The sequence below is a fragment of the Microtus oregoni genome, unplaced genomic scaffold (assembly GCF_018167655.1).
Source record: "Microtus oregoni isolate MIOR12 unplaced genomic scaffold, Mior012 000003F_ref0000135, whole genome shotgun sequence".
Taxonomy (NCBI): Eukaryota; Metazoa; Chordata; class Mammalia; order Rodentia; family Cricetidae; genus Microtus; species Microtus oregoni.
In genome coordinates this window covers 18,980,055-18,999,557 of record NW_024543062.1, presented here as the reverse complement: position 1 = coordinate 18,999,557, position 19,503 = coordinate 18,980,055, and the positions used below count along the sequence as shown (strand labels likewise).

At 56.0% G+C, this 19,503-nt stretch overlaps 1 protein-coding gene across 12 annotated transcripts in view; it reads right to left on the bottom strand.

The window, feature by feature from the left end:
* Ncor2 (nuclear receptor corepressor 2) overlaps window positions 1-19,503 on the bottom strand; it is a 155,688-nt gene that overhangs the window by 1,363 nt on the left and 134,822 nt on the right. For 4 of the 12 annotated variants that reach the window (XM_041649363.1, XM_041649364.1, XM_041649366.1 and 1 more), the window contains 21 exons: window positions 19,308-19,412; window positions 19,065-19,162; window positions 16,790-16,940; window positions 15,194-15,334; window positions 14,850-14,930; window positions 14,194-14,489; window positions 12,941-13,295; window positions 11,618-11,839; window positions 10,935-11,186; window positions 10,065-10,214; window positions 9,821-9,958; window positions 9,560-9,737; window positions 7,821-8,236; window positions 6,849-7,001; window positions 6,617-6,762; window positions 6,205-6,398; window positions 5,363-5,512; window positions 4,707-4,852; window positions 4,071-4,124; window positions 1,163-1,390; window positions 200-379 (listed from right to left, as the gene is read on the bottom strand). In XM_041649363.1, the coding sequence (XP_041505297.1) occupies window positions 200-379; window positions 1,163-1,390; window positions 4,071-4,124; window positions 4,707-4,852; window positions 5,363-5,512; window positions 6,205-6,398; window positions 6,617-6,762; window positions 6,849-7,001; window positions 7,821-8,236; window positions 9,560-9,737; window positions 9,821-9,958; window positions 10,065-10,214; window positions 10,935-11,186; window positions 11,618-11,839; window positions 12,941-13,295; window positions 14,194-14,489; window positions 14,850-14,930; window positions 15,194-15,334; window positions 16,790-16,940; window positions 19,065-19,162; window positions 19,308-19,412 (3,834 nt within the window). Of the gene's footprint in view, window positions 1-199; window positions 380-1,162; window positions 1,391-4,070; window positions 4,125-4,706; window positions 4,853-5,362; window positions 5,513-6,204; window positions 6,399-6,616; window positions 6,763-6,848; window positions 7,002-7,706; window positions 8,237-9,550; window positions 9,738-9,820; window positions 9,959-10,064; window positions 10,215-10,934; window positions 11,190-11,617; window positions 11,840-12,940; window positions 13,296-14,193; window positions 14,490-14,849; window positions 14,931-15,193; window positions 15,335-16,789; window positions 16,941-19,064; window positions 19,163-19,307; window positions 19,413-19,503 lie in introns of all 12 variants that reach the window. The other 8 variants (XM_041649359.1, XM_041649357.1, XM_041649358.1 and 5 more) reach the window with 4 other exon arrangements.

Genomic DNA, 19,503 nt, shown 5'->3' with positions numbered 1-19,503 from the left:
TTCTGCTTTTCTGCCAAAACCCTACAGTGCTTGATAGGCATAAAAGGATGCCAGGCTCTTCTGCAGAACTGGTCTGGCCGGCTGTGCGGATCCTCTGATCTGTTGCTTCCTACACCCTTCGAGCTAGGGGGGCCAGGGACCACCTCTCTTGGGTGGCCACCTTACCCCTTGTCTACATCCCTACCCTGCAGACACGCACCTGCAGATGAGGGCCGGTCCTCCCACACCCGGTTGGTGAGGGGTGTTCGGCGATTGCAGTCCCCTTCTGAGTGTACTGAGGAGACAGAAGGTGGCCGGTCTCCGGACCCCAGGCCTGGGGCTGGGGACTTGGCTTTTCGGCTGCTGGGTCTGCCAGAAACCTTGGCTTTCCCGCCACCACCTGCAGGGGACAAAGTCCGGAGGGGATGAGTTAGATGGTGCTGATGGCAAGATACCCACACCAACACTGAGGAGGGGCAGTGGGTAGGGGACTTTTGCCTTGGGGAACCACCTGCCTCCTAGGGCTCCTAGACAGGAAGCTAGTGTGAGAAGCCCTGAGCCGGGAGACTAAGAGTTCACCAGATGGCCCAATAGAGGAACATTTTAAGGAAGGTTGGTGACTACCCTTCTAGGTGCCCCTCCAGGACTGTACCCCCTCAGTGAGAAGCATCAGATCTTGGCTGAATGACATACACTGCCCAAGATGGCCCTGGGCTATGCTAGACCTGAAGGCCTCTACTGAGAGGTCCAGACCTTAAGGCTGACCTGACTCCCGAAGCAGACAGCCGAGCACCTCTTTGGTTGTGCCCTTACTTGGGGACGGCAAATGCTAACAGGCATTGGCCAAGTGGGAGCTGACTGTGTGCTGTCTGACCTTGAGGGGTCATGTGCACACTAGACTCGTCCCAACACATGGTGGGCCTGGCCACTGCCATCCCTGACCACGCAGCAGCGGAGGAGGGGGTGGGACGTGGGTAGCAGTGTGAGCACGGGAGAAGCAGCAGTGCTGGGGCCGAGGGGGCGCCCTCCACAACATGGGGTGTCAGACCAGTTCTGGATTAGCAAACTAGATGTCAAACACGCACAAAAATAAGGCTCCCAAGCTCGAGGAGGGAGGTGAGAGGATTAACGACACCGGGGTGGGGAGGGACACAGCCGGGCGGGCGGGGGCAGGCCTGCAGACCTGGCGAGGTGAGTGCGTGGTCACTCCGTCCGTCAGCAGTGGTTATGGGCATAGCGGCAGCGGGCAGGCTGGCACTGGCATTCAGAGGGTTAAAAGCATTGGCGCCGAGCGGCGGGGGCTCTTCCCACTGATCATATTTACCCATAAGCGCCTTTCTAATAATGGCCTCTAGCCCCATGTTGGTGCTGGCGTGTTCTTGCACCGCCTGGCTTCTACAGGTCATAAGGCCTGGGAGAGAGACAGACAGACAGACACATGGGGGCCGGGGCCAGGGAGCCAGAGGGCGCGAGAGAGAAAGGGGAGGGAAGAGAGAGAGACACAGTGAGACACAACTGCAGTGTTGTTCATCCCGCCCACCCGCCAGTCTGCTGGGTATTGAAACTGCTTCTGACGGTCCCTGCAGCTCATGGCTGCTCCAGGGAGGGGGTCTGGGGCAGCTAGAGGATCCCCAGCCCCATTCCTACTCTGTCCTCAGGAAATCAGAAGTCTTCTCTTTACTCCAATGCCAGCTGAGGCTGTTTATTTAATTTTGACTACAGTGGGTGGCCTAAGAGGAGGCTGTCAAGCCAGAGCTAGGTGCTAGGGATGAGGGGAGTGGGGTAGAGATCCAGCCATGGTGTTCTGGAGGGTGGATTCCAGCAAGGACGTGGGGAGGGAAGGTGACCAGAGGACCCCCTGCGCTCCCCCCTTTCCTCAAGGGGGTTAGGGACCTCAGTTTGCCTGATCCCCCAAGCTGGGCTCGCCTCCCCTGCCCCATCTCTCCCCATAGGAGCCAGAGGAGAAAGGTATAGAGCTGGGCACAAGGGATGGGGTCACAGCCATGCAGTTATGTGCGTGCGAGGACAGGGCAGCGCTAGACAGGTGTAGGGCCACTCCACCTGAGCCTCTGCAAACCCTCTTTATCTGGCCCCTCCCTCCCTCCCTCTCATGAACTGTGCTCTGGGACGTTTTGCAAATGCCAGGCTGGGCAGACTCAGGATGCTTCCAGAACCTCTTGAGGGCTGGAGCTTGATTAGCAGGCCTGGAACCACAGCCACTTAAGAGGATAACAAGCTTGAGCTAGCCTAGTTACAGAGTGAGTTTAGTCCAATCAGTGCTAGCCTGCACGATTTAGAGATAACTGACTCAGAGTAAAAAGGAGTAAGAGGATAGACAGATGGTCACTCAGGGGCAGGACACTTGCTGGGGAAGTACAAGGTCCTTGCTTCTATTCAAATGCCAAAAGAAATCCTTAAAACCCAGACAAACAGAAAGAGAACAATGGAATAACCAACAACCACCAAACCAACCTCACCCCAAACTCAACAAACCAAACCAAAACCCCCAAATCATTACCAACAACAAAACCATGAACAACAACAACAAAACCTTATCTGCAGGATTCCCAGCCTAGGCCACAGGCCATTCTGTGGAGTCCTGTGAACCTCCAGGCTGCCTGAGCCTAGTGAAAAACCGCAGGGCCCAATATGCTAGCAAGTCCCTGGTTTGTAAACTAGCCAGGCTCCTGAGGATGGGAGGGGCAGTCACTTTCACAACCCCACTCCAGGGTGACTGTTGGTGGCCCAGGCTCATCTCCTTCACTTGCATTTCAGGCAAACTTGGGGCCAGGGCCACTCACAGCAACAGGTATCTTCCCTCAGGGCCAAGTTATCAACAACAAAAACAAAACAAAACAAAAACAAAAGTGACCTTCCCAACAGGGGTAAACATTAAAAAACACAACCCCAAATAAACAAGCCCCACCTACTCCTTCACATCCAGAAGAAGGCGGAGGGGGACAGGGGAGCCTCCTGGGCCTTGTCCCCAGGGTGTTGAGCTCATGGTTCAATGGCACTGGGCACAAGCATGACTTTCCCCATTTATCTCTGGCAGGATATTAGTGTTACCGGCCAGGCCTGGAGATATGTCTTGGAGAACTAACATTTAAGGGAAATTTATGAGTAGGTACACACACATGCGTGTGTGCGTGTGTATGTGTGTTTGTGTGTACGAGACAACTAAATTAGGCTTTAGTACAAATCACTCACTGTATTGCCCTATGAATTTATGTACATATACCTGGGTGTCTAACATCTATATCAACATTTAGAACACTCTAGAAACATTTATTTCCAACCACATTATTGCCTTGATTGAAGTTTCCTTCTGCTTGGGGCTCAGCAAAGTCACCAGTATGTTTCTGGGCATGTGACATTCCCTGCCAGAACCCCTCCTCCCTTCCGCTTTGCGGCTCCTGTGGTCCTCTGCAAATGTCCCCAAGGATGTGTCTGACCATCTTGTTTGCAGGGTCCAAGGCTCCACACCCCTTGTTCCTCTGGCATGGAGTGCATGTCCCCACAGATGACCCTGGGCCTCACTCAGTCCCCTTCAGGTGTCACCAAGCCCATTTGGTCCCACCCAGTTTTTTTCACAGGAACAATACAATTATACCCATGGAGACCATGGCCAGGAGCCTGGAGCTCCCCCCCCCCCCCCAAGACAATTTAAGTCCCAAGCACCTTACAGAGAGCCTGCAATTTCTGCCACAAACTGTGAGTTTGACACCCATTTCCGTTATGCATCCTCATTTGATTTCAAGGCTGAAGCTCCCCATGGAATCCCCAAATGGAGACTTTAGTATGAGGGATGCCTGTGTACATTCTAAGTTCAGTCCACCTGGTTCACATTTGGTGACACTCCCCAGCCCCAGCAAATGCGCAGGTGTTTCCAGGTGATGTGTACCTGACTACTTGAGGAACCCTGACCTTAAACCCCAGAAACTCCTCACATGGGGAAGACTCTAGGCAGCGGAGGCTGGCTGGCCTGCTGTGTCACTCTGGGTCCACTGACCCGAGAAGAGGGGTCAAACTTGACCCTGAATCAGCAGTTGGGGAAGAGAGCTTGCTATGCAGACACGCGGGAGGGTTACCTGCTCCTGTGATGGCGGGCATATTGAAGATTTCCGTCCCAGGCTGGCCAATGTCTAGAGATGGGTGACAAGGTAAGCAAGGTCTGAGTTCACCGGTTCTGGGAGATCTGCACCCTACCTGTCCCCTGTGTAGTCTGAGCTGAGCATCTGGGCACAACCAGGGACCTAGTAAGCTCCAGGCTGAGTCTGCCAGTTGGCTACCAACCTAGGCTTGTGCTACCAGCATGGGCTTCTATAGTCAAGCTCCGGAAGGGGAGAACCTTGCCCATCTGTCCAAGCCACCCAGGAAGGGAACTACTGCTGGGAGGGGACGGTGCAAAGCCCTCACTTGTGTTTCCAGTGCGTTTTCCTAAGCATCTGGTCCATGTGACCCTGAGCTAAGGATAAAGGTCCTGTCCACCCACGTCAGTCCTGGTGAATGGCGCCCTGTCTGTGGCATGATCCTGGAGCAATGTGCTATGCTCCCTGGCACTCGGGTATCTGCACAGGCTTTACTGAGCGCCTATAGCGTGCAGGGTATTATTGTCGCACTGCATACCAAGCCAGTTAGTACTGGCAAAATGTAGGCTCCTCTGGGGTGGGGCTTAGAGTATTAGCTTCCTCCCAGTGCCAGTCCCAGCCCTGGCTTCCCCTTACTGTATTCTGGCTCGTTCCGGTTGTGGGTGTTGAGTTTCTTGTTGATCTCCTGTTTCTTAGACTTCACCATGGCGGAGTTGCTCTCAGTCAGCTTACTGAAGAAGGCTGGCGGCTGGGTGGTGTTGCCTGGAGACTTGGAGCCCATTCTGAGGGAGCAAGAGATGCCCGGGGTCAACAGGCTGGCCACTGCCCTTGCAAGCCTTTAGCAAGAGGGAGCTCAGCCTGCCACTTGAGTCACAGTGAGGTGCTATAAAGACCAACCATTTCCCCATTCCAGGCCTGCTGGGGTCCATACTTAGCCTTGGTTTGGGGTAGCTTGTGAGCGTCCAAGGTGGTCTATGAGTTGCCCCAAGAACCTCTTGCAGCCAGTTTTAACACAAGAAGCCCCAAGGACACACGCTCCCTGAGGCTGGAAGCCTGTCCACTGTGTCCCCATCCACCTCTACCCTGTCTGGCCCAGCTTAGTTTACTCTCAAATCCGCAGTATGAATTAGGCTGAGATCCTAGATGGGTCAGGGTGCTGCCAATGAGTCCCATGACGGTTTTTCAGCTGCTGAGCTGTGAAGGGGCTAACAGCCGCCGCAGTAGAGGGCTGAGGCCCTGGTGTACATAGAACTGAAACTGCTGCCTCCGGGCAGGGTTTGTGCCCTGGGTACCTGGGCTCTCCCGGCTCCCCGTCCCGATACAGCAATGGGTATGCAGTACTCCGAGGGTGTCCTGGTTCAGTCAAGCCCTCTGGTGGGGACACGGGTTCAATGCCATCCTCGCTGCTGCCCAGAACTGATGTTTTGCTGGGTTCTGGAGACCTAATGGAGACAGCGTCAGCCAAGGGTAGAGCTCTTCCCGGCAAAGGGGACAGCCCACTGCCCACAGCAGGGCTCCACTATAAGGCAAAGCCCTGCGTGTTTCCCTGTGAATGGCCAGAGGGTGGCAGCTGAGATATGGAGTCCCCTGGGCTGCTGAGACTGGTCCATAGGAGGAGCTTTTGATTTTTGTTTATTTTTGAGTCAGGACTTGCTGTGCAGTCCAGGCTGGCCTAACTCCGTGTCCCCAGAGCCCCATCCAGGCTGCCCAGGGTGTTCTGACCCTGAGACACCCGTGCCAGAACCTCACTGTTCCCCTGAGATCCGACGGCCTATACCCGGGCCTCTCGGAGGCCTCGCTCCGGTCCTGAGCCAAAGGCCCACCTATTCCCATGCCCGGAGCACCAACCCAGCCAAGGTAAGAGTGTATGTGTGTACATGGTACGGGATGGCAACTCGCTTCTCTATGCCTCAGTTTCCCCATCTGCTCAATGCTGAGTGGTATGTCTGATCCCTGGCTGAGTTGGTATATATAGGGTACACAGCTGGCACCCTACTTTGTGCTGGTTCTGGGACCTTAGTGAGCTTTTACTACCCTGAACATCAGTTTCCCATCAACCCAACACCCCATTGAGCTCAGCCCCACCCCACTGTCCCTCAGTCGGCATCTGACGCAGATGTGAGTATATCCTCACCTCTTGCCCCCTTCACTGTGCGGGGATCCCCGGGCTGGGGTGCCATGTTCAGGGGGTGGGAGGTAGAGGTCACTAGGTGGGCGGCGGAGATCCAGGACAGGGCAGCTGGCTCCAGGGAAAGAGTAGAGAGGGGCGGGCAGGGGGCCACTGAGCTGCTGTGGGTGGTGACGCGTGTAGTCCTGTGTGATGACCTCCTGCAGAGAGGGGGGGCAGTTCAGGGGCCAGTCTGGGAGGGTAGGCAGAACCCTGATGCGATTTGTCTCCTGAGTAAGTGTCCCCATGTGGCCTTATGGTGATGGCACCAAAGGACTGGGTGTGCTGGCCACTACATGGTTAGCACCTGTCAGACTCTGGGATGTCACCCTCATACCCACTTGCTCTCCCAGCGGCAGGGACAGAGACAGGCACTTACACTGATGTGCTGAGCCAGGGTGACCACCCTCTGGTGACCTTTGATGCCTGGGGCAGTCTGGAGGAGTGGGCTGGATGAGGGTTGGCTCTCGGGCAGTGGCCGCAGATGTGGGAGGTGGGCAGCATCCCCACTGAGCTTCATGGGGCCTGAGGACACAAGAGAGCTGTCAGGGGCGGGGGACAGCTTGGGGTTGCACCTCAGTTTCCCCACCTGACGCTCTCCCGGGTGCCACCTGGCTGCTTGTGTCGCAGATCCCCCTCCAAGTGGCTCTTCTCTAGCTCCTCCAACGGTTTGGAGAGCCCCTTGTCGTGGGTTAGGCTGGGCGAGCTCACAGGGCTAATGGGTTCCACCCCATCAGGGCTGTAGCCAGCTCCACCGTGGTAACCTGTAACAAGCGGGCTGGAGTCAGAATGCGGCATGGGCCTGGGCTGAGGTGCTGGCTGTCTCCAAGCCACTCCTCTAGACTGGCTGGGCCTTAGGGAGTCTGGCTTGGGCAGTGGGGCTAGGGTGAGGAAAACAGACTGGTGGTGGTGAAGAAATGGGAGGGCACATGTGTACAGCGGTGGGGTGGGGGCTCAGACTGGACTATCCCTGGGTCCCCTGCCTCCTCTGACCCAGCGCACAGAACCTCATTCTCTCTGGGCTGGATGCTGGCGTGGGAAGGAGAGGTGGACACCCAGCCTTCCTGGACAGCCTTAGCCCTCTTCTCCCCCACCTTATTCCTGCCTTAACTTCCTCCATGAACAGGGGCAGCAGTCAGCTGTAGCCCCCACATCCCCACCCCCCTAAACGAAGGTGCAAGTGGTGGCAGGAGATGGGAGGCGAGTCGGAGTCCAAACCACAGATCCATTCATTAAAGGAAAAAAGGCGAAAAAATCCAAAAAGAAAAAAGGAAAAAAAAAAAAACAAAACCAAAAAAACTCATGATGAAAGGATGTGCAGATGATGAGAGCCCGTGCGGGCTGGAGTCACCACAGCGTGTGAACTGACCAAAACCAACCAAAAAAGGGGGGGAAAAATTAAAAGCAAAGATCTGAAAATATCTTTAGGCCACAGATGGGGTAGGCAGGCGGCGGGCCGGAAGTCTTACCGTCGCCTGGGGAGTCGTTGGCCAGCGAACCTCCTTCTCGCGGCCCCCTTTCGTGAGCAATTTGACGCGTGATTATTGCGTCTATGAACGTGGCCGCTGTCAGGGTGGTCTTACCCAGAGAACGGAGTTCCAATTCCTGGATGGAAAAGGGTTTACTTTGAGTCTTTTCTCGGTGCAGATCTGAGGCCGAGGCAGGCGCTGGCGGGTCCGGACTGGCATGGTGGGGTGCAAGGCTCTTTGCTGGGGTGCGGGCGATGGCTGTGTGGCTGGAGCTGGGGGGTGCTAGGGATCGGGGCTCAGAGCTCTTGTTGGGTGAGGAGGAAGGCTCCCGGGCTGGGGGCTTGGCGAGGAAGGCATGACCAGTGTCCACACGGGGCCGCTCAGGCCGGGTAACCCGAGAAGTTTCCTTGGGTAACAGGACGGGCTCCATGAGGGTAGGGTAGACCCCTTCAAGGGTGCCACCGAGTGGGCAGTGGGTAGCAGGTGGGAATGTGGCAGCTGGGCGGACAGGTGAAGAGGTGGAAGTGGACCTGAAAGGGAGAGAAAGAAAGGTTCAGAGAGTGTTGGCCACCCCCTCGGAGTCCCTGCCGATGACTAATAGATGCTTGCACTCCGAGACTCCCAAATAAGCCTGCCCTCCTGGACTGACCTATGCTGGGCCATTCAGTCCCTCTTGCCCAAAGCTTTTCACTGAGTTCCTACCAGGCACCAAGTACCATCCCAACCCTGAGAATTCAGCACCAATTAAGGCAAGGATGACAGAGCTTCTGAGAAGACAGCAACCCATGCAGGAAAAGACAGACTATTCTTTCCCAAGGATGGCCACTGCCACACGGCCAGATGCAATGGAGGTGAGCAGAGGGCAGAAGCCCAAGCAGGAGGCGCTCCTAGAAGCTGGCACAGATGCATAGCCTCTCAGCAGCAAAGCACACGAACCAGGGGACACGGGACTGGCATCCCGGGCAGCACCAGCACTGCAGCTCCACTAAGCCCCCTGTTCCTTTTTCTTCAAATTGGTCTTCCTGAGCCTGATATACTAGGTACCACCAACTGACTCATGCTCACAGCCCATTACCCACCACCTGTCAGCCCATCCGTCCGTCCACTCACCCACCGCCCACACGTGCATCCATCTGCTCACCTCTCCATCACATCTACCTATCCATTCATCCATCTCCCACCCACCTTTTTATACGTTTCAATTCACCCATCCGTCTATTATCCACCCACCTGCTCACACATGCACCATCCAGTTGCCCATCATCCACCCGCCCTCATGCCGGCCCACTCATCTGCTCATTCATCTATGTTTGCCTACCTGTCCATCACTCTGCTCTCATCCACCCATCCAACCACCTACCCATCCATTTATCTGCCTCCCCTCCAACCCATCCATTCATCCACCTGACCCATCCATCTGCCTGCATTCCCACATATTTATCCATCTACCCATTTGCCCACTCATCAGCTTGCCATCCACCCACCCATCCATCCATCCATCCATCCATCCCTACCCCTGCAACGCAGTTAGCCTCATTCTTGCTCTGTCCACCCATATACACCTGTCTACCCAAAGCATGCTCTATCCACCATCCTGCCCAGCTACCTGTACATCTATCTCATCTACCCACCGCATACCCTTCTCTGAGCCATCCTCCACCTGCCTCAACGCCACCCATCTACCCACTCTCTCAGAACATTCTTGCCAATACATTCCTCCACCCACCTACCAATCTTGCCGTCTGCTCGACTCTCTACCCATCTGCCCATCCACACAATCCCCTCCCACTCAGCGCATCCATCTGTGTGCCCTCCCCCCAGGCTTGTTTCCCCCCAGTGCCAACCTGGCCCACCTCAGGACCGTGGGCGTGCTGGGTTCCACGGAGGTGACCACGCCCTTCATGCTCGTGTTGTGCAGCACACTGGGCCTCTGCTGCAAGGCGTCCTGGGTCCGGGGGGAGATGGGCGAGTGCTGGTGGGTGTGGGAGGCGGGGCGGCTGCTGCCCCCAGCCCCGCTGCTCTGCTCCGTACCTGGTGACAGGCCGCCGAGTCAGGGGGCAGGCCCAGGTGGCCCATGAGGACCTGGGGGTGGGGCGGGGTCTGGGGTGCCCTACCGGGTCTCCAGATGGGTGCATGCTCCACTGTCGTGGTAGACGTGAGGATGGACTTGTCTCGTTCTCGCTCACGGTCCCGTTCCCGTTCCCGCTCTGACGAGGATGTGGCAGTTGGTTTAGCCAGGTGAGTGGGGCCTCCTGGAAACCCCAAGGTCAGAGTTTGAGCTAGAGCCCAGTGGGCAAGCATTTACCCAGCGAGCAAAGGAATGAGGCACGTACCCACCCACCCACTTGGTAGGCGCACCTGGGGACAGCGGTGAACTGCTGTGGCGGCTGCTGAAGGGTGGGGGCGCCGTGGGGAGGTAGGCAAGGCGGTCAATGGCGGTGGCAGGGGTGCCTGGCGTTGGTGGCACCAGCACGGGCAGGTGTGGCACTTGGGACAGGTCGATAATACCTGTCGGGGGGGATGTCAGTTGTAGGAGCCTGGCTGCCTAGGCACGTAGTACCTCTCAACCAACATTTCCTGAGCCAAAGCACTGCCTCCCCCTTGCAGACAGCCCTGCCCTACAGTCAGCTCCCTGCGTTCAGGCCTCGCCCCCACAGCCCCCAGAGTGGCTTCAGGATCTACAAGGTCATCTTTGAACAAACCTAACAAAGGGACCTAGGCTATTTGAAGACTCTAGGAATCAGTGCTCCAAACAGCCTCAGACTTTCTTTTCTCTTTCTTTTCTGTGATTTGTATTGAGAGCATATCACGTAGCCCAGGCTAGCCTCAAACTCTATGTAGCTGAGGCTGGCCTGAACTCCTGATCCTCCTGCTTCTAACCTCCTGAGTTCTTAGAGTAGAGGTGGGCAATACCACACTCCCAGCCTGTGTTCTCATCTCTCGGATGCTGAAAGATGATGCACACAGGCTCAGAACACGTCAAGGCCCATGTGCACAACAGCATGAGATGCCGCTACTCACACTGTCGCTAGATGTGAACTGATACGAGAAACACCGCCCCTCTTCTCCCAAGTCCACCCAGCCAACCGCTGCACTCGGTGGCATCCACGTGGCCCGTTCTGCTCACCTTGCATAGCGCAGGATACACAGAGACACTAATATCTTTTGCACACCACAGCACAGGAAGGCACAGGACAAGGCTCTGAAGGACAGTCCTAGGCCACTTACCTCGTGGGCCAGCGGCATAATTGAGGGCCAGCGAGGACTCTCGTGGCGACAGACCCCTCAGCATATCAGCGCGCTGGGCCATGGCAGAGGCAGCATTGTGGTGCATTTGCTGCGAGGTGATGTAGTCATTGATAATGGTCTGGCGGTTCTCCAGGGCCGCAGTGTCAGGGTAGCCGCGGATGAGGTAAGGTGGGTATAGGTGTGGGTAGGCGGGGCTGGGTGCCAGGTGCCGGGGCAGGTAGTAGGCCGCGGCTGCTGGGGAGAGAGGGAGGGTCAGGTGCCCATGCCTGACTTTGTGCTCCCTTTCCCCGTGCACCCACATGCCACACAAACGTGCACACAGAGCTTAAGACACTCTCCCTGATTGTGTGGGGTGTCTGCTGTCAAGGCTGTAAGAACCACTCCCAATATAAATATCAAAATATAGGTCTTGACACCCAAACAACGGAGCTGTGAAAATGGCTGCGCATCATGGCACACACTGGTGCCCTCATTTAAGACACCTGCAAAGCACAGGTAAGTCCTGCAGGAAAAGAAGCCCACTGAGAAACAGGAGACCCAGCCTGACCCCTAGAACCTGCTGGTGATCTCAGAGCTAAGCCTACCCTGCCTCCACTCTCCAGATCCTGAATGTCCCACCCAGGAAATTATGACCACCACACCTGCAGGCCCAGGGTACCCACCTGCATCCAAATGGATCCCTCGGGGTATGGAGGCGGGGTCAAAGGCCAGCGGGATGTGGCTGCGGTACAGGTCCACACCACTTACGCCGCGGAGCAAGTGTTCATAGGGGGAGATGGGGTGGGGGTGATGCTCGGGCACAGTGCTGTGTGGGGACTTGGCGATCTCCCGGGGTGTGGATGTCAGCTTCCGGTCCTGGGATGCCTTGCTGGACAGAAGGCTGCCTGTGGGGACAGGTCACCTGGTCTCAGCCTTAGAGGAGAGCCACTGGGCTATGCTGTCAGCAGTCCCAGCGTCTCTGGCCTCTGTGTGACTTATGACAACATCGATTCTCCCCATCACTGCTCATTCATTCATGCCATCAGCCTGAATTCTCCATGGGCTGGCAGTGCCCATGATGAGAAGAGGGATCACCCCAAGAACAAAGCAGACAAGATCGCCGAACCCCGAGGAGCCACTGTCACAGGTAAGAGACGGATGACAAGGAAGGGAGCACTGGCTGGAGGTGGCACAGCCTCCCCAGGCCCTGACATCTGAACAGGGTGACGAGGGCTACCACATGCAGCTTTTGTAGAAGGAGCTGAGAATGGCAGGGGAACTCAAGGAGGAGGATGGGAATCAGAAGTAGAGTGAAAGAGGGGACCCCACATATGGCGTTTAGACCACGGCTACGTTACTGGAACGATGTAGACTAAAGAATGGGAACATTTCCTTTAAATATTACTATTGTAAATGTGTGTGTGCACATGAGTGTAAGTACACACAGGCCATGATATGTTGTGTATGTGGGGGGAGGAGGGAGGGATGGGGGTCAGAAGACAGCTTCAAACGTCCCCACTTTCTGTCATGGCTGAGCCGGGGACTGCCCTTCCATCTCATCGCAAAGCATGAGGATTGCAGTTGTGCTGAGTGTGCCTGGCTTATGTGGGTGCTGGGAGTTTGAACTCAGGTCCTCATGCTTGTGCAGCAAGTACTTTAGCCACTGAGCCTCTCCTCAGCCTTAATGGAAATTATTTTTGTTTCTTTCTTTTTTTTTTTTTTTTTGATTTTTCGAGACAGAGTTTCTCCGTAGCTTTTGGTTCCTGTCCTGGAACTAGCTCTTGTAGACCAGGCTGGCCTCGAACTCACAGAGATCCGCCTGCCTCTGCCTCCCGAGTGCTGGGATTAAAGGCGTGTGCCACCACCGCCCGGCAATGGAAATTATTTTAAAAAGGTTGGTAAGAGGGAGCAAAGAGGCTCTGTATGCCGTGTGGTGGCAGGGCAGTAGACAGACTGGTGTGGCAGGAGCCAGTGGCTGGCAACCTGTGGGAGCGTCATTCACTCACCTTCCTGAAGACGTGGCGTGGGCTCCCGCGTAGTCACAGGTGAGCCACGTGGCAAGTGGCTGGTGAAGGGTGCCCCATGGTCTTCGTAGGTCAGTGGGCTTTGCCGTGGCTTGCCTAAATCAGGCACTACGACTGGGGCCCCACGTGTGATGGAGCCTCCTGCACTGCTGCTGGTCCCTGACCGGCTCTTTAGACTCTCTTCGTAGCAGGCACGCTCCAGTGCCCGGGCGTCGGCCATCATGTCTAGCGGATGCAGGGCAGGAAAGGGCCGGCCGGGACTGCCGATGATGGAGCGCACATCGTGTTTTTTGGTGCCAGTGGAGGGTGGCCCGGAGTCGTACTTGAGCGGTGTGCCCTAGGAAGAGGGTGCAGGTCTGTACTGGCTGCCCGGCTGCTGCCCTTCCTGTACTTCTTTCTGCACAGGACAGGGTGGTGTCTTGGAGCCTGGCTGCAGCCCCAGAGCCGCCCACTGATCCAGCCAGAGGAAGGCCAACTGCGGGTGAATACAACCTTCCTCACCCTGTGGACCTCCACCATCCTGTAACATTACAGAAGTGTAAGCCAGGCACACCTGTGACCCCAGGCTGCAGCTCCAGTACATTCTCTATTGGGGCTCAGAGGGCACCATGGAGAAGGGAACTGTGCGCTGGACATCATGGAGATGATCCTATGGCCCTCGCCAGGCTGGAAATACTGGGCACAGTTAGGCCCCATATCAATTTCTACTCAGTGTTTTTGATATTGTTGAACTTTAAAATTTTGGGGAAGGGTATTAAGCCTGAGTATTGCTTTGTCTAGGGTAGCCTAGAACTTAAAGTCCTCCTGGCTCAGCCTCCCAAGTGTTGGAATTCAGGAGGGCCCAGTATTTTGGTTAATGTTCTAAAAGAGGGTGGCACCTTGATGTTCAAAAGAATTCTTTAGAACCATTCTAGCCCGTCGCTGGGTGTCCTTGGCATCAGGTGACAGTCCCTCCCTAGATGTCTTTGCCCAGCTGCTTTGCCTTTCTCTTTCCCATCAAGCCATGGCTGTGGGTGGGACAGTGGCTCTAGGGGTGGGACCAGGTCCCCAGGGAGCCTCTTGGTGCGCAATGTGCAGGTGGAGATGGAGAGAGTTAGGGGTTCACGACTTGGGTTTCACAAATGCCATAAGCCACCCAGAGCAAGCTGCCAATCTCTCTGGGCCTTAATTTATGCACCAATGCCACGGGGTCAGTATGAGCACATCCTTAGGCTCCTCCTATGTGCTCCTAATACCTGGGTGATGGAACCCTCCTTGAGAGGCCGTGGGGCCAGGGGCAGTTCAGGTGTGCGGCGCAGCTCCTCTCGCGGGATCTCATGGATAGAGCGGCCCGCCTCCTTCACAGTTGCTACCACACCCTCGTGAGCTGGCTTCAGCTTCAGGGGACCCAGAGGGTCCAGGGGCCGGGTCTTGTAGGTCTCGGTCAGGTCCCGCGGTGGGGGTGGGGGTGGGGGTGTGCCCTCTCGCTTCAAGAGCTTGGCCTCCCGACGTAAGTAGTCCTCCTGGGCCTCCACATATGACCGCGGGATTCCTGCCAGGCAGACAGCATTGACTCTCCATGGCTTTGCCTGGCTCAGCCTGGGGGCTCCCCATGCCTAGATCTAGACTGCCTGAGTTCAAACCCTCTTTTCCTGTGTAACCTTGGGTATACATACTGACTTCTCTGAGCCTATTTCTTCATATGAAGTGAGGGCACTAACTGAAACCACACTGTGAGGCTCATCACAGAGACATGAGCTGAAGAGTCATTCAGTCTGAGCCTCTCCAAGCGCAGCAGCTGTAGTGACTCCACATGCATGGGGGAGGGACGTTCCCTGTTCCCAAACCCCTAGCCTCTATCACCCTGAGGACAGAATTGCACCAAGGGACAGGGGTAGGGGTGGGAGTGTACCTTGTGTGATGGAGCCTCGGATGTGATGCTGCTCCTTGAGATGGGGGCTGTGCTGCTCGGGGATGGCACGGCCCATGAGTCCTGGGGAGGGAAGGGATGGTGTTACTTACCATAAGGTGTCCAGAGGGCTGGGGGTCACCAATACCAGTCTCCTCCCTCATGACATAAGACCCAGCAAGTAAGAGTCCCTTTCCCTGGCCCTGTTCTACTCTAGGCTGAGTCTCAGTTTCTCAGTCAACACTGGGCCAACATCGAAAGGCTCCCTCCAGGAATGTCAAGATGTCACCTTCCTTTCTACTCCAGCCTGGGTGTCTGGGAGGCTCATGGGACAGCAGGCCACTTACCCTCGATGCTGGCTGAGGTGATGGTCCTGCCCACACGGCCCTCCATCATATCATACGTGCGCTTAGGGGCAGCAGTTTCATGGGGTGGACCCGAGCTGCTCCTGCCGTCTTCCTTGGGGCACTGTGACACGGATATACCACCTGGGACCAGAAAGAACATACAGTGTGGGGTGGCTGTAGGGTGCTGGCACCATAGGCATGGGGTTTGGCCTGCAAACAGGTAGAGCAAGGAGGAGGCCCTGCCATCCCACTGCTGGGAGGCAGGCTGGCTGAGCCTAGGAGACCCTGGAACCAGCTCAATTGAAAACTGAGCAGGGCGGTGCGGCCCTCTGTTGTGTTGGTGGGTGCGCATCTGTGCCCATGGGTATATCCTCACATTAACAAAAACACATCAACACAGTTTGTGTACACAAGGAAGCTCCCATAAGCTTCTGTGTAGCTGTGTGTGCACAGATGTGTGTGACCACATGAAGCCATTTTACACTAGCATGCCCAGCAGTGAGTGGCTTTGCTTCAGTAACTTGGGACATTCTGAGACACGGGAGGTCACAAGGAGAGGGCTGGCAACTGGAGCAGGAGAGAAGAGAAGACGCACCCTGAAGTGCTTCAGACCCACTGGACCCGGAAAGGACAGAGGGCATCCAAATCTCCACACAGACAGGCTAGGTCACAATCTGAGGTTGTGGAGGCTCCCAAGCTGTGACTCAGAGCTCGGGCTAGGACCTCTGTCAGACAGCTCTATCATTACCAGGGGCTGTCAGCAGGACACGCAGCTGGCACTGCAGTCCTGGTCCCAAGACTGTGCTCCACAGGCAGGTACCAAAGCCACACGGGCCCACTTGTACCTCCAGGACTAAGAGGCTGTGGGGCTCAAGGAATAGAGAAGCTGGCAGGTCCCAGGCCTGCAGTTGGTAGTACAGGGGATGGGTACCTGGCCATTGGGAGATACTTCCTCAGGCACAGGTTCAAATCTTGGGCTGCACTGGCCACTTTGTATGGCCAGAGAGCAGTGTGTCATGGCTCTGCCACAGGTTTTCCCTGTCATGGCTCTTAAAACTGCTCCCAGCTTTCCCAGCCTATGCTGGGGGAAGCCCCCAAGGCCAGCCCTGACCTGGGTGGTATGCCTGCAGGACAGAAAGTCACTCCCTAACTGCTTCCCGGTATTACCTTAGCTCTACCTGTGTCTAAAGATACCTCTACAAGCCCCACAGCTCCTCACTAACCAGGGCTGCCTTGTCCCTCCAGGGCCAGTACTATCTTCTCATATGGAAGTATATCTATCTCCTCAACCTGTGAAGCCTACCTAGAGTAGCATAGCACCAGCTCCAAAGGCACCCGCCTGCCTTCCACCCTGCCTGCCAGGGGATGCATCTGGCATCCCAGCTTCATGCCTCCTAACCAACACTGGGTTTCCAGCATAGCCCTTGCAGGGGCATCCCAAGCTGGCAGGCAGGTACTGTCTGGTGTGTTCTTGTTCTGTCTTCTTGTTATGTCTGTCTTGAAAACAGAGAGCCTGGAAATGGAAAGAAAGGGGGACAGGCACAGCCACACCACCTAACTACCACTGCCTCATGGCTGTCTGTGGTCTGTACTGACCTTCATAGGACAGAACGTGGCCCTTCTTGCCCTCATAGATGACATGGCCTTTGGGCAGGGTGTCCTCTCGTGCCCGGTCAAGGCGACTTGGGCTGTCCTCCCCGACGATCCTGCTGATGGTCCCCTTGTAAAGGACATCAGCTGGCGTGCCCTACAGGGGGAAGAGGGATGAGTATCCAGATCTGTGGGTGACTCTCACCACCCACCACCCACTCCACCACTGAGACAGAACCTCACTCAGCACTGATGCCGGCGTCCCTCGTCACTGGCTTCCTAGTGCCTGTGCTGTTGCTGTTGTGAACATCCTTCCACAGACGCTATAATAGTATTACACTGCTTCATAGAGACAAGGTCTCTCTTTCTATAGTTCAGGTTAGCCTGGAATGCACCATCCTCCTGCCTCAGCCTTCCGAGAGCTGGGACGACAGGTCTGAGCCATCACATCAGGCTAGCTGCTATTACTCTATCTACTTCAGATATGGAAACCGAGGTATGGAGCAGTTATGATCACTCAGGAAGCTTTTCCCAGCCTAGAACTGCCAGCTGCTATAGACTCAGTACTCCTGCACCCTCTGTCTACCCTAGATGCCACCTGGTGTCCCTGAGGACAAGTCTGACCAACTAAGAAACACTGATTCAGAGCAGGTAAGCTCCCCACCAGAAGTGTCAAACCAACAGAATTCAGTCTTGTGGGGTAGGATCCACCTTAGGTGACTTCTGTGAACATGAACGGGGTCACTGGTGTAGCTCTGGAGCCAGACCTGATAACAGGTCACTTCGCTTTTCTGAGACATCCACATAACGAGGACTCTGGTTTGATTCTCAGAAACCCCAACAGAGTGCCCCCAAATCCTGAGCTCTCTCCTGCTGTCCCCATGGGGTAGGAGCAGGATGGGCTGATTCTGGGAGCCTCCCCTTTACCCAGAGCCTGGTTTTCTAAAGCATCTGATGGGTGCTTGCCAGGCCAGGTGTATGTTAAAAAAAACCCAGACAGGCTCTGGGGAAAAGGGAGGCTCTGCTGTCTGGGGGCTCCAAGCATGGCGGGACTGGCCTCTGAGGACAGAAATACAGACAGACCGTGGTTTTGTTCTGCAGAGCCAACTGGACAAAATCCAAAGAACATGGGGAGCCAACACGACCCACTCAGCCCGCTCCAAGACCTGAGCGCAATCCTGGGAGATGAACAGGACATGGGACAGCATGACCTTGGGCTCCAGGGTAGCCAGACAACAGCGGGGTGCAGTCTCTACCTGCCCCCCATGTGGGTCCTATCAACACCTTTGCACTGACTCTGTCCCAAACAGACAGGCCCCTGAGCACAGATCTCACTCCCTTTAATCAGTGGAAAGGGTCTCCAGCCTTCGAGAGCCAGCACCCTCTGACCTGGCCCAGAAGTTCTGCATGCTGACCTTGTGACCTTGCTGACCTATGACCTCCTTGGACTAACTCTCCTGGTGATAATATTTTTGTCAGAGGGGAAACTGAGTCAGGGAGGGTCACTGGTGCCAGAGCATATGGCTGAATTTTTGCCCCCCAGCTCCTGCTCTTTGCCTTCAAAAGCCCAAGATTTCCGAACAGACTCCAGGGGAAGCCTGGGGCATCAAAGTCTGTCAAGGTATTGAGTTGAAAGGACACTATGGTGGGCAGCCTTGAGGCTGGAAGCCCTCTGAGGGGGTGTGCTTGACCACGCCCAGTGGTACTACGTCTGGTACCTTCCACCATGTGATATGCCAGGAGTCAGCTGCCGATCCTACTTCATGTGCTTCTTCTGGCCATGCTATCTGACATCACTTGCCTCTTCCTGGCCCTGGGGACTTTCTGAGTCCAGGCTCTTCACTGATTTGTGACTCCTGACACTCTGGTCACCCTGCCTGCATCCCTATCTGTGGTTGGTTTCTGCCGCACCTAACTGCCTGAGATGTGACATTTGTTCTATTTATCTCCCTAGACCTGCCCCCCCCATCCCCGCACAGTGGCCATTCAGTCCAGCATCTCTCTAGACCTGGCCCCGCCCCACGGCACAGTGACCATTCAGTCCAGCATCTCCCTAGACCTGGCCCCGCCCCCCGGCACAGTGATCATTCAGTTCAGCATCTCCCTAGACCTGGCCCCGCCCCCCGGCACAGTGATCATTCAGTCCAGCATCTCCCTAGACCTGGCCCCGCCCCCCCGGCACAGTGACCATTCAGTGCAACATCTCTCATCTGCTCAGAAATCATCCCATCCCATCCCAATCCGTTCTCCCTGCCTGCACCACCCTGCGCCCAGCACCTACGTGAGTGATAGAGCCACGGTAGCTGGGGCCATCTGCGGCCCGGGTACTGGGGAGGCCCTTGGTGATGCTCCCACTGGCGGTGGAGCCCAGTGCTGTCCCTGGAAAATGAAAGACACAGCTCTTAGGGTCCCAAGTCTGAAAGTCACCCAACTATCCCCACTTCAGTGTCTCAAGGGTGAGGAGACAGCCATGAGGTGGGCTTTCGGGCTCTCTAGGAGCTGAAAATGGTTGGCTGGGTCTTACCTCTCAGCACAGAGGTCTCCTGAGCAGTGGGTACTCCCAGACTCTCAGGTGGCCCAGTCTGACCCCGTGGGGACAGCTGTTCCTGCTTCACTCCACTGAATGGGGCTGGGGGTGGGGAGATAATACACAGAGGTCTCAGGCTGCCTCTTCCACCTCCCTAGGCCAAGACTGCCCACCCCTCAACAGAGGTCACAGG